General features: G+C 41.8%; 1 protein-coding gene across 1 annotated transcript in view; it reads left to right on the plus strand.

The window, feature by feature from the left end:
* Positions 1–2,827: 2,827 nt before the first annotated feature.
* ank2a (ankyrin 2a, neuronal) overlaps positions 2,828–14,276 on the plus strand; it is a 99,723-nt gene continuing 88,274 nt past the window's right edge. Inside the window, exon 1 of the mRNA XM_069666438.1 lies at positions 2,828–3,035. Within this exon, the coding sequence (XP_069522539.1) occupies positions 2,904–3,035 (132 nt within the window). The 5' untranslated portion in view covers positions 2,828–2,903. The remainder of the gene's footprint in view (positions 3,036–14,276) is intronic.

The following is a 14,276-nucleotide window of genomic DNA, read 5'->3' on the forward strand; positions in this document are numbered from 1 at the left end:
GACCAGATGCCCGAACCACCTCAACTGGCTCCTTTCGATGCAAAGGTCAAGCGGCTCTACTCCGAGCTCCCCCTGGATCTCCGAGCTCCTTACCCTATCTCTAAGGCTGATCACAGACACCCTCCGAAGGAAACTCATTTCGGCCGCTTGTATCTGCAATCTCATTCTTTCGGTCACTACCCAAAGGTCGTGACCATAGGTGAGGGTTGGAACGTAGATCGACTGGTAAATCGAAAGCTTTGCCTTCAGGCTCAGCTCCCTCTTCACCACGACGGTCGGGTACAACGCCCGCATTACTGCTGATGCTGCACTGATCCGCCTGTCAATCTCATGATCCATTTTACCCCAACTCAAGAACAAGACCCCGAGATATTTAAAGTCATTCACTTGAGGCAGAGACTCACTCCCCACCCGGAGGGAGCAATCCACCGTTTTGCGGCAGAGAACCATGGCCAAAGACTTGAAGGTGCTGACTCTCATCCCAACCGCTTCACACTCGGCTGCAAACCGCCCCAATGCCTGCTGGAGGTCCCAGCTTGATGAAGCTGTTCTTTATATAATATTTAAATATAGATCATTAAGGCCGTTTTAAGGATGTTTTTTACTGTTCAGTCTCACACTGACCTGAAAGGTCACCTTAAACACGGCTTGTAGGATAGTTTTAAGTGTCATACTACTCACTGGTAACAGAGGGCAGTGTTGCATATAGAAAAATTGAGCATCATCACATACTGTATGTATGTGAAAGATTTATACCTACCATACTAGCTGAGTCATCATGTCACATTGCTGACTCAGCAGTCTGTCAGCAATCATTCACACTGATTGGGTAAAAGCTTTTCAAAGAATACGCTGTATTAAAATGGTAAATTGCAGTGACATCATTAGCAACGAGTTACGGCAAACATGAAATCATAAAAGAACTCCCAGGAACATGGTCAGATATACTGCGTGTGGGCCCATGCAGGGGCAAATATTTGCTCCTTGTTACCATCTAGTAGATTGTAATCAAGACTTTGTTAAAGAAAATCTACCACATGGTCACAATATTAAATACAAGTATACAGTTGTTCTGTCAACACAGAGTGCCCTCTGAATTAAAGACAGCTCATTGATTTTTGGGCACCTGGAGTTTCTGGACTTGAGGCCCGCCTTGCCTCATTTGTAATCCAGCCTTGTTGAGGAAGTTTCTTGGGATGAGCAGCAAATCCCTTTAGCATAATGATTCTTTTCTAATTATACAAATGTATATGGACATGCCTTTCTTGACATAACAGGTTGCAGTCTTTTTTTTTTTTTTACTTTTTATCTTCAGGATTCTTTAAATGTATTTTTGCCTGCTTTTAACCTTTCTTATGAAGTTGCTGTGAGAGCTAAACCAATATTTCTGCTCTTCCTTCACCATCTTTAAGTCATATAACAAAATTGGAAAGGACATTGGTTCTGTATCTTAGGTTTCATCACTAAGGACTAAGCAATTTTACACATGACCAATTGCATATCTAAAATGTAAGCAGAATGTCCAAAGATGTCACTGCTAATGGGACCAAATACTGTGATTTACCTTTATGTTCTTCTTCCTGTGGCCTTAACAGCGTTATCAATCCTTAGACCTGTCTGTGTGTGTTTAGGTTAAACACTTCCTCCCTGGCAATAATTCTTCCTGTTGGAATCAGAAGTCTTCATTCCAGATTTAGTCAAATTGAGGATCTTGGACCATTTAAACACAGGCCAGAATTCAAATAGTATCTGACTTGGAATAATGTGAACCCACTGTCACCCTCAGGGTTGGACTCCTTCAAAACAGACAAGGTGTTTGGTGGTTTAACATGGTTTCTTACACCTCCTTCTCTACTTTGCCCTCCTCCATTGGAGTCCTGCCTGGTTTTTATACGTCTTGACATACAAGACATTGTTATTGATTTTGCCCTGTCAACCCCCATTAAATTTGTAGCTCAGTGAAGACTCACAGACCTTAGTGGGGGCGTATGGAAAGAGGGAGATTGGATTATGTAAGCTCAACACAATGTGCCCGGGCTGCGATGATTTCATATGTGTGTAAACAATCGTACAGTTTTCAGTGAATAAATGACCATACTGTTAACTTTCCCGTCTGATGCCACCAATGCTGCAGAAGAGGCACCGAGAGGTGGGGGCAACAAAAAGCAAAACAGGAGAGCACTACTGCTTGCCGTTGCGTTCACGTGACATTGGTGTGGGAAGATTTTGTCACAACATTTTTGTTATAGCTCTGTCTTTTACTATAAGGATAAGGTGTAGCTGTGGTGTTATTTTCTCTAAGCGTTAGGGAACATAAGTAAGCTTGCTGCAGCAATGTTATCATGCTACTGTTTTTTGGTTTACTATGCTTTATAAAAACAGAGTAGAAAGGTAAGCCATTACTCTAATTAGCCACTTTATGTCATCAACCAATCATAATATACTTTTCGTTCCTTTACCATTGGTCCACTTCCGCATAGATCTAATTTCAGCAACTGAAGTGTTGGAAAATTACCGTTTTTCATATCGATTATGCTAATCAACGAGCGTTTGCCAAGTTTTCGACTGTACCTGAAGGCAGCACAGATCCTGCGGAGTTTCGGGGAAGCGCATCTGACGCGCGTTCACGTTTCCCTACTCACACGCGCGCAAGTATACAGCAACACACCGGGAGCATCCCTGAACGGAGGGAGCGCTCGTTTTGGTTTAACAATCTGGAAGAATCCGTGTGTTATATTTTGTCACGTTTGTTAACAGACTGTCTCTGACGCTGCAGAATGATCCCGGGCCCTGCCCATCCTTCTGGACTCTGAGGCCCGCACAGAAATCCACCTTGCACCCGGCAGAAGGACCCTCACTGACCGCGACGCCTCCAACAGCAGCAGCAGCCCGCCCGAGAGAGAATGTCAAGTAGCCCTGAAGAAAGTCGCTCCAGGGGCGGCGGCTCCAACTGTGACCTGAAACTGGCCTCTTCGAGCAACACATCCCCCGAGGGTGGACCACCACCACCGTTGCACCAGAACCGTATACGGCAGGTGGGTGTCTGTCCGCAGCCTGCTCTCCGCATTGACTGGCCCAGTCAGCCGTGTAAAGAGCAGCCCGCACCGCTGCTGATGCTGAGGAAGAGCAGTCAAAGGCGTTGCCGTGCTTTAGCTGGCGATGTTTCATTCAGTGGCGTTTAAATTAGCGACTAATAGGAACAAGCTTCTCTGCAGGCAAGAAGCCATCTGTTTTGAGACTTAGAGAGATGCGCTTCTGGGTGATAATATGATAATACCAAAATAGGCCAAGTGTGCCAGTTGTTATGGCCGTCAAAATAAACACCAGCACACTTGCACTGACTTCACTAGTTACTACTGTATACGGGCTGCAGTGAGGAATGTTTACATCTTCACATATAGCTTTGGATGTTTTCCTGTTTACATGGCCCATATAATGCCTGATTGGTCCGAGGGTGACGTGACTTTGGAGGAGTTTTATTATTCACATTTCTACCCAAAATATGACACGTTACAAGTATTTTTACAAGTTGTGATTACTGGGATATTGTTAGTTTTCTACAGCCTTCCATCTGAAGCACATATTTACACACTATACACAATGTGTTTACTCATTCTATTTTAGCATAATATATTGCATGGTAAAGAGAGACAGAGAGAGAGAGAGAGTGTGTGTGTGTGTGTGTGTGTGTGTGTGTGTGTACACCCAGTGTTTGTCCCCACAGTGCTCTCTCAGGGTTGGGCTGCTTTGCCAGTAAGTCCTTCTGTCCTTGTGTAGACGGATATTCTCATATAGCTTCTTCCTCCTCCCCTCTCCTCTACAAAACAACTCCACCACAAAATGTATTGCTAAGTTGAGGCTGTGTTTGAATAAATTGGTACACTAGTGCACATAGCTTTAATAGGAAAACTGTAATTTATGCATTAAATTTATTAGGCTATCTTTGAGTCTGTTTTTGTACATGTAAGCCGTACACTAGAAAATTAATGTTCAGTGTTTCCATCTAAATTTGACCATGTAACGCGTGTGTTTGTGTAGTGAGAGTGAGTCAGGGGATGGTAGATGGCTGTTTCCTGTCTCGGTGCACTCTCTCAGGCTAATGTGATTTCAGTAATGGACTGTAGTGCTACATATACACCCACACGGATACACACATAGACACACACTTTAGTCTCTTCCTTTAGGGTGGGGCCACTGTGTTCACATACTTAGGATGCAATCAGTAGTTTCTGTATTATAAACATTAAAGAAAATCTTAGGTGAAACTGGTGTGTAATGTATAATTAGGTGAGCATATGCCGAGGGAATCTGGATGTTTATGTCCTTGGTGTGTTTTTATGTATACAAAGTCATAGTTCCTCTGAATAATTGATCACAACATGTGTGTCTGTTTATCTTTAAGTGCTCCATAATGAAATATCCCTTATAATTTACTTATTTCTGTTAATTGTAAAGGCTACGTTCAAGGCTAGACTTGTAGAGAAGTAACACTTGCACACAACCGTTTCCTTAGTCTTTTATCTTGTACTTTATACAAGGTGTAACTCTTAATACTCTGTTGTGATCTTGTCTTACACAACCTTTTGTGAAGCAGAGTTGTACTTTTTACTATGAAGTCATCCCACTTTGTTGTATTTTGTTTCTATTTCTCATCCTACATTTGGCAGCTAAAATTGGATGTTTGCTTGTAAACTGTTAAATGATCGATTTCACCCACATCAAGTGAAAAAACAGTATTTTCCCAATACTCCTACACTCTCAAGAGGTTCATCTGTTAAATTTAACAGATTTAAAAGGCACATTAGAATTAATATGTTTAAGAGTAGTTTGGGATAGTTGAAAGTTTATATTTGTAACGGTATCACACACTATCTGAGTTATCTGTGTGGTGCAGGGGAAGAGTCATTTAACACTGCAGATCTATGTTTTGTCCCTGGCTGCAGTGGCTCGAACTTGGCCCCACTGATCGATCATAGCGGCAGTGCTGATGAATGATCATGTCCTTGTCGCTGCATCAGTTAGCCTTCTCTTACTTGTTGGTCTGTCCTCACTAATTCAGCATGATTAGACCCTTTGTTAGGATGGTGAGGACATGTGCAGGTTGTGTTTGATTGGCATCTTCCTTCTTGTTAAACTTTTGAAGGAGCAACTACTAACATCTAATTTTCATGGGAACACGGGTCTTTCATTGGGTTTAAAGGCCCTACGCACCAAGCAGGTTGAAGCTGGGTGGGGCACTGCTGGGAATTCTGTGAGGTCACCAAACTTAATGTACCACTGATGTACCCATTGGAATGATTAAGCTGTAACTCATTCCTCTGTATAGGCACTACAGCAGAATGAGAGTGATGCCAATCAAGCACACAAGTCCATCAGTCAGTGAAGGAAAGTGAGGCTTTTATTGTTTCGTTTGTTGTGGCTCTTTTGGCCACTTGGAGGCAGCAGCATTCTAAAAGAAGCTGACTAACACAGTGCTGACATAAGCTATGTCCAAAGTTAGAGGCTGCATCCTTCGAAGGACGTATTTGAAGACCAATTGCGTCACAGTGGCACGTTGTCGGCTGTCCCATTTTGAAGAATCCTTCAGATGCGGCTGACAAATGCATCTTCCCTTTCTTGGGCCACGAAGGATCCATCGGGTTAATCCTTCGCGGCCCAACATACCCCGAGATTCAGTGAGCGCCAATTCGAACGATATAAACGTATTTGGTTTCAGCTCAATCGAATAGCTAGTGATACAAATGTTTAAAAAAAAAAGACAGAAAGGGGCCTTGAAACTAATCATCCTTAAAATAATGGGTTAACTAACGTGATGTTAGTTATGATAGCTAGTTAGCCTGCTAACTTCCTTTTGCTAGGCGCCAGGAGCAAATCCTCGGTAGACCAGACCGTCTCATTTCAGTTTTGCCTTAGCGTTCTACACAGGCTACGAATGATTCATCCTTCAAATATTATTATTATTACAAAGTTGTTACGGCTAACATGTTAGCAAACATTTGCCTGTAAATCCATCGGACGCATGGCAACATTAGCATTCATTTGGAGTCATGTCTCTTGCAATCTGATAAATCTAAGTCTGAATTCACTTACCTTTTTAGCTCTAGTTTGGGTCTCATCCAGATCCTGTGAAAAATAGCTCTAATAGTTGTTAGCTCGCTAGATGTATGATTTTCTTCTTTAGCTAGCTGCTAATTCATTTGTCTGTCAGCAGTTTGACGCTAGGAAGGTAGTTTACTGTGGTTTTGTCAGAGCTTTTTATGCTGAAAACATTACATTCTGCTGTCGGAAATTGTGTTGGTGAAAGCAACGAGACTGAAGTAAGTTTGCGTGCAGACAAACCACAACATGAGCTAAGAGACTGGAGAGCTTCAGAGAGATGTAGAGTTCGGTGACAAGCCTCTGTTGGTTCATCACTCTGCTCTTGTACTTCAAATGGGAAATCTACCTTATTCTGAGTGTTTAAATCCAGCTCTGTAGATCTGGATTTACTTGTTTAATGCAATACAATACTTCTCTCTGTTTCCTTTCTCCCCTTTCACAGAAAATACCTTACAATTGCTCTAAATTGTCCCAAGTTAACAGGACATTGATTCTTTTTCAAATGGTATTTTCAGCGCTTTAAAAAGTACGATCAAAAATCCATTCAACTCCATTGTACAGTGTCTGCACACAAGTATCCTCATTGTATATCTCACAACGCCTGCAGATAACTCTCTGTAAGGCTAGATGCCGAAAGAGGTTAAGTGAAAAAGGAAATAAAGCTAATAGATCTTAGTGTTGGGATAGACAGAAATAACCGATCTATGTATGTGAGACAAAAGAGAAAGTGACAAAGGGACACAGTGTGATGTGAGGCTCTTAGTTGCCGGTCTAAAAATACTGCCTGTCTCTCGCGTGATTGTCCTGGAGGAAAAATAGCTTCTTCCTCGCCAAGTGGCTGTGTGTCCGTGTCTCTGTGCTCACTGAACCTGTGTCACTGAGCATTTTCTGGCTGCTCTGGCCTGGTGAGGAGCAAGTGCTTCCCAGTTAGTCTGCATCTATCTAGTCTATTCGTTAACTGAAAAACACAGACTGCCTCATAATTTGTCATCCCTCGGCCTGTGCAAGTTCACTTTAGGTACTTAAGAGCCCAAAGATCAATGCAGGACTGGATTTTATTTCCTCTGCAGTCTGATGCTTGTAATTGAAATCTAAGAACCTCAATCCTTCAGTGGAGATGCGGAGGCCATCCTCAGGTTTCAGAATACTTCTCACTTTTCTTTCTTCACTTTATCTTACCGCCTTGAATCCTTGCCCAAGTTTTCTCCTTGTCTTTTTTGGCTATCATCCCTTTTCATCTCCCATTTCCACCTCAAGTACCCCCCCTCCTCCACCCTCACCACTGGTCCCAGGACTAAGATCCTGATGTGCCAGGAGGTCAGATTTCACTGCAGCCTCTGACATTTTCCTCTAACTCTGCCCCGCCTCTCTGTCTGTGTCTGCCTGGCTATCTGTCTGTCTCTCTTTCTCCACTGGGAGTGGGATGATGGGATTCTGCAGGAAGGGAGTCCTAATGGAGCCAAGGCCTTCATTACATTACCTCTGAAAAGCCAGACACACCCACATGTAGCCTTAGCTTTCCTTCAATGCATAATGTCCACTTTTGGCCAACTGGGGTCTCTGTGGGTGCAGTTTTACAGGTTGTGTATACATAAATACACCAAGCATGACAGTATAGCATAGCTATATTTACCAAAGCTGTTAGAGTTATTAGTGCTTACACACTTAACCGCAAGTCCACCACTCCAGTACCTCTTCTGATGGTTACCAAAAGCCATTAAGAATTAATAAGTGTTTCCTGTGAAATACCTGCCTGGCACTGCATTGTTGTGCACATACTGTTGGCATGATTCAGCAAGAAATTACTGTTTGTTTTAACACTATATCATCAATAAAATCATTTTTGCAAGACTGTGATGTCATGCAATAATGTCCCTAAAACTAGGTTTGACCCACTGAGTGACATTTGTGTTTGGGACACAGTCTCAGTTTTCAATATAAATCTACTCTTTGTACAGCGTGTTAGGTGCTGTCATGCTACAATGTGCACACTGATGTTAAAGCTCCTGTGAGGGACTTTCGGTTTGTGTTGATTTTGGCGCCCCCTATGTACAAAGCCGTACCTCTTATCTCTTTGCTGATTTTGTCCTGTACATGCTCAAGTGAATCTCCTCCTGCTTTCTTTAACAGTCACATGTATCACTCACTTTAAATTTCTGCCCTGGAAAATGTAAACAAAGGCAGCGTGCAGTTAATCGCTTCGTCTGACACCTACCCCCCACTAGCGGTTTCAGGCATTAAAAATAACTATATAGAAATAATCAATCTTGTCGCTGATGGTCTGGTTTGCTTTCGTAGGTCATATAGAGGCACCAGAATTCATTTCAGTCTGTTTCATAACCAGCAAAAAAACTCCATACAGGAGCTTTAATAGAGGCAACATCAAGTATAAAGTTATAGAGCTGCAACCAAAAAGACTCAAGTGTTTTTTGGATGAACTGGTTAATAATTTAATCAATAAATCTTATAGAAAGGTTAGTTAATAAGTTCCCACAGTCAGAGGTGGGATTGTAGATTGTACAGCTGAAGCAGTTGGTCTTCATCTTCATCAATAAGTCAATTTACAGAAAACTACGGCTGTGGCTCAGTGAAAGAGACGGTCGTCTCTCAATTGGAAGGTTGGTGGTTCGACCCCTGGCTGCTACGGTCACATGTTGAAGTGTCCTTTGGCAAGACGCTGAACCCCAAATTGCTCCTGAAGGCATAGCCATCGGGTATGAATGTGCATGTGATTGGACATTGGCACTTAGGCCTTTCATTCAGTGTATGAATGTGTGAGGGTAACATGAAGTGTAAAAGCGGAGAAGTCGAAAGACTAGAAAAGTGCTATATAACTACAGTCCATTTACAGTCCATTGAAGTGACCAAATATCCAGCAGATGCATCAATAATTGTTCGCTGCAGCCTTAGGAGACTCAGATTAGGGACTTACAAGAACGCAAATCCTCATAAGGAGGAGCCATCAACTGTTTGGTAAAGGTTAATTACTTAAAAGATTAGTTGATTTTCAATATTAAAAAAAGGTTTACCAGGGCTAATTAAATAATTGACTTATCATTATGCACTATTGTTATGCTGTTAAGAGCTGTAAAACGCAGTTACTTTCATTATAGATTCATCTGCTACTTATTTTTTTCATTGATTGTTCATGTTTAAAAAACTCAGTTTCCCAGAGCTTTAGGTAATGTCTTATTGGATCAACAGTCCAAAACCTCAATGACAGTCGATTTACAATGGCTTAAAACATAGTGAAGCAGCATATCCGTCCATTTAGGGAGTTAAAACCATCAAATATGTCCCACTTCTGCTTGGAAATTAAATAACACTATTATTTGTCAATCCAAAACGTTGCAGATGAATATCCCGATGTTTAAATGATTGGCTAAATGGACTTCCACCTTTGATAAACTTTGATCTTAACCTGATCTAATGCAGCGTTCAGAGTTAGCCTAAATAAACAACATAGAAATATCCATATCCCACAAGAGTATAGTTCACCTCACAGTGACCATTTTTGGCCTGACACTCAGGCCTCCAGCTACCAAGCAGCCACAATGTCGACCAGCTCTGATGCAATATACAAGCAACAGTATGAGCTTTCATACTGTAACGGTGATAGGGCGGTGCTCAAAGCACTGGTATTCCTGTCCCGGATCCAAAACCATATGACGTGTCTATATTTGGGTTCAAACGGCATCCCGACACACTGTAACCTGGACTGGCATTCTTGGCGGTCATGGTACCTCACAACTAGTTTGGGACACCTTCCTTCTGGCCCTACTTTTCCTTGATTGATGTTTGAAGGACGGGGTTGCATTACTTGAGTTATAGTTCGTCATCACTATCATCAATTTCAACATCATATTGCGACAAAGAAAACTTCAGTAGAAGGAGACAGAGAGGGTGCGTAATGCATAGAAATGACTGCATTAACTCGCCACAGCTGCAGGATATTATAAATGCAAGATAGACTAATGAAATGCGTCCTCAACAAGGAAGGGTGAAGAACAAATCTGTCCTTAAATGCATCCTTTTCCAGTCATGCTCCGACGAGGTCAGGTGTTTTTGGACTGAGCATTTACATGTCAATTATTCATCACGGCCTCATTGCTGTGTTTCCCGTCAGAGAGAGCAGGGCGTGGTTCGTGATCAATGGACTTCTGAGAAGCTCAAACACCTTCATGTAAATGTGCTCTCTCTTTCTCTCTTGTCAGCTTCCCTTTAGCCTTCCTCCTCTCTCTCTCTCTACTGCCTCTCAGCATGTTTGAGTTGAGTAAGTGAAGGTTTTCTCACAGGAGAACACATCAAAGCTTTTTCACTGGGTTGTTGAGAATAGCACGGCTCATAACAGGGCACATAAACAAGGACAAAAACATACATCTATGCCTGTTTTTGCACCATGCTGGGGAAGATGCTATGATGTTAACTCGTACGTACAGTAGGGCATCTCATCTTAATCGTCGTATTATATCTAAATATAGGATTGTTGATGTTTTTATCATAGGTCTGACATTTAAAATCCCCAAATCATCACATCTGGTTTTATCCCAAAAAAGACTTGAAAAGTTTAACAGCCAATTTAATGTCTTACTTCAAATCACATCTGTTTTATTTCACCTTAATCATTCTCTTTTTCTCTCCCAGTGTTGTAATATCTCCGTCTGTCTGGTTATTTCCTCTCTCTCTCTCTCTGCCCGTCTGACAGCTTCTCTTCACTCAGCACTCCTGCAATGACTCTGTGCTGCTGCGAATTTTAGGTCACACGCTTCATTATTCATTATACATTCAACTTGGAGTTGAAATCAGTTTCTGCCTCAATTCCCTTTGTCATCCCGACGCTGGATGAGCTTAGCCATCGTACGGAAATACACCCTGCCAACACTTTAGCAATGCTAGCATATTAACTGTGTGGGCCGGAGTGGTAAAACAAAAACAGTGTTCTTCAAATGGATGCAACATTTGAGGGCTGCGGGCTGTTTCTCTTTTCTTAACTGCTACCCTGCACACACATCCTACTATCTCAACAGCCTCATACAATATATTGACATTATTTAGCATTGATAGCATCCAGGGATGGTAGTTTCACTGTAATATAGGAGTGTATTTTCCATCATACTCCAGGACTCTCTCTCCTCTTATTAACAGGAATGGCACGTGTTCCCGAAGGGCCGCACTTAAAAGAGGAAAAAAAAAGGGAGAGCCGTAAATTAGTATGACGGCCAATTCCAAGGCAGTGGGTATCAAACCACCCCTCCTGTATCGCAGAGATGCAGTGGATATTGGTAACGTTTGCAGGCATAGAGTTACACTGATAGCTTTTAGATGTAACACTTCATAAACCCGGCGTCAGCTGCAGGAAGGGAATTTACGGATGTAAGCAGGTGCTTATGTTGCATTTTTTGCTATGTAGATTCTTCCAGGGTCCTCATAGTTTGCTTTGAAAAAAGGATGTTGAAAGATGCGGCTTATTGAAGCAAAAGCTGCATCAATCAGCTAATGTAGTGTGGCTGTCTCCCTGCAGGCCTGCTGTGGAAGTGGGCAGGGTTGCTAATGTGGCGGCAACATTGGAGGACAAATTGAGCCATGTGTGATACTGATAAATAAGAACAAATGAGATGTTTCCATGTGTGCGTGGTACTGCTTTAATTAAGACGGGTGTGGTCTTCTGACTTTCTCCCTCCAGTCGTCTTTCTCTCATTGTGTATCATATGACTGTATCAAGGTTATACATCCCATCTACTGCGCATCTCCCTCTTCCCTCTCTACCCATTCTGCCCCACCCAAACCCACCCATGTCTTGATATCATAACTCACTGTGTTTGGGTGTGGTCTGCTCTGCCTGCTTTGTCCACTGGCAATTTAATTTGACTCTGTGTGATTTGGTTTTGTGGGCGACACAGCGTGACTGTGTGTTTGTGTGTGTGTGTTGTGTACTTTATGGCGCTGACCTTTCCTTAGCAGTTAAAGAGGCAGCAAGACAACTTGACATTTAAATCATATCTGTAAGCCAATCCATTACTGTCTGTGCTCTGTATTTACCTCATTCTGTTACGTGTTTACACAAAGAAGACATCATTTATAGCCAGTACCAATATTTATGCTAGCCTACCTATTACACTGTTAAAGAGCTGTTGTTGTCTTACTTGTAGAGTCTGTTGGTTGATTTATGAGGCCCACAGGTTTATCACAAACCTCAGTCCTGCACTGAAGTTGACAAAAACCTTATAAAGTTGCTGCAGTTTTTCTGTTTAGTAGCTTTTTAACTTCCACTCACCACTTAAACCAATGACTGCATATATAGATGGACGACACATCTCCACCTGCTCTCATTGTCCGGAACTGATGCCAAAATAGCCCCCGCTGTAGCCACTTCAGCTAACCAAAATACACACTTTAATTACAGAAAAAAAGATCCTGCACGTTGGCGTGTTTAACAGCAGAACAGCTTTTTTGTGTTGGTCTGAAGCAGATGTTCACAGATATGGGAACTTCACTGACTGTAGTGATTGTTTTAGTTACGTCTCCTCTCATCGTTCCTCCTCTACTCTGCTAATCTGGAACAGATCGGCTGCAGGAGCCGTATTTGTCAACAGAATTGCTACAAGTAACTAATTAAAAATAAATTTGTCAGAAAAATGAACACTACGACGTAAATCAGCATGATAATAACTAACTATAATGACAGAAACCGTGTTTGAGAAACAGTTATTTTGCGTGTGTTTTGGTTTTATAGTTTGACTCATGTCCCATCTGTTAACATGGAGGAGGCGGGCTTTATGACCTATACTGCAGCCAGTCAGCAGGGGGCGCTTGAAATGTTTGGCTTCACTTTTAGGGGGCTGTCATGTCGTTCATCTTTTTATACAGCCTGTGACTTAAACCAAGGACCTATGTAATTTAAATAGAATCTGAACGACCAGTATTTTTGAATGAAGCAGGTAGTAAAACTGCAGTCCTGATTTCTCATGTTACTGTCATGTAACATGAGGTGCAGGGTTCAGCTGCAGTTTAGATCAATAAACAGAAGGGAAACAGAGAGTACTATGTGAGTGTGTGTGTGTGTGGGCACTGCAGATCTCCTGTTGTTTTCTTCCGATTAGATTTATAATATATTACATTAGCATCAGCTTTATTATGAAGCCATTGTCTTGAATTAAGTAAAGGGAAGCTTGAGTTGCTTGTTGTTGATCACAGCTGAAAACATTAAGAGTTAAATTATAAGATGCACTCTCATGAAGCTGCAGCCTAATGGCTGAGTTAAAGGCTAAGCATGAAGACAACAATAACCGCTTCAAAATACCTACATTGTCTCTTTTGTTCACAAAGCACCCATTATATTTTATTTGTTTAATCTGGACACAAACAGAAATTTTTACAAGACATGTTGAGGTTTTACAGAGAGTTATGTACTGGAACTATTTCTCGTCAGGCTCTTTGTTACTTGCAAACTTTCCGTTCAGACACTCCATCATGGAGCACTTCTCAACACAAAGTTTGCTGCACTTTCTTTGGAAAAGACAGCAAGAACGTTTGTATTGTTTCTTTTGAAAGTTTTCTTGGCCAACATCTAGTATCCATTAGAAGAACTGACGCACTTGTGTTGATAATATTGGGAATATTGTTTTTGTACTGAAAGCTGTTGGGTCTCTTTTTTTTCTTCTACCGCTCACTCTTCAAAGAAATCTCTATCCAACTCTGGTCCAGTCACTCTCACACACTTAGCGGGTTAACATCAGCCTAATGCATCACTTAAACCAAACAGATGTAAGAAGGCTACTAATGTAAACTAGTATTTCTCAGTCAGGAGCAGTTGGGCGGGGATAGAAAATTGTGTTCATGAAAAATTGATGGCCTTCTAAAAGTCTGAATGAGTCATCCTAAACAGAAAGAAGTCCCAGATGCATTATCTGCTTCCAGACACTCACTGGCAGAACTCTACTCGTCAGCATCACAGCTACATTAACAGGCTGACAAATCATAAACAACAACATTCAAAACAAGCATGTAAATACCAGCAAAAAAACAAAGATGCTAAGAGATGCAAAGAGACAAGTTAAACAGCACCCTTAATGTACTGTATGTTTTAGCGGATTTATTGCAAGTTTGTGTCACTGTGGTCTAAAGCATAACAGAGAATCAATTAATGCACTTTCCTACTTCCCATGCAGCCCCAGGTT

The sequence above is a fragment of the Semicossyphus pulcher genome, unplaced genomic scaffold (assembly GCF_022749685.1).
Source record: "Semicossyphus pulcher isolate SPU_LCO1_2020_fin unplaced genomic scaffold, fSemPul1.0.p SCAF_17, whole genome shotgun sequence".
Lineage (NCBI taxonomy): Eukaryota > Metazoa > Chordata > Actinopteri > Labriformes > Labridae > Semicossyphus > Semicossyphus pulcher.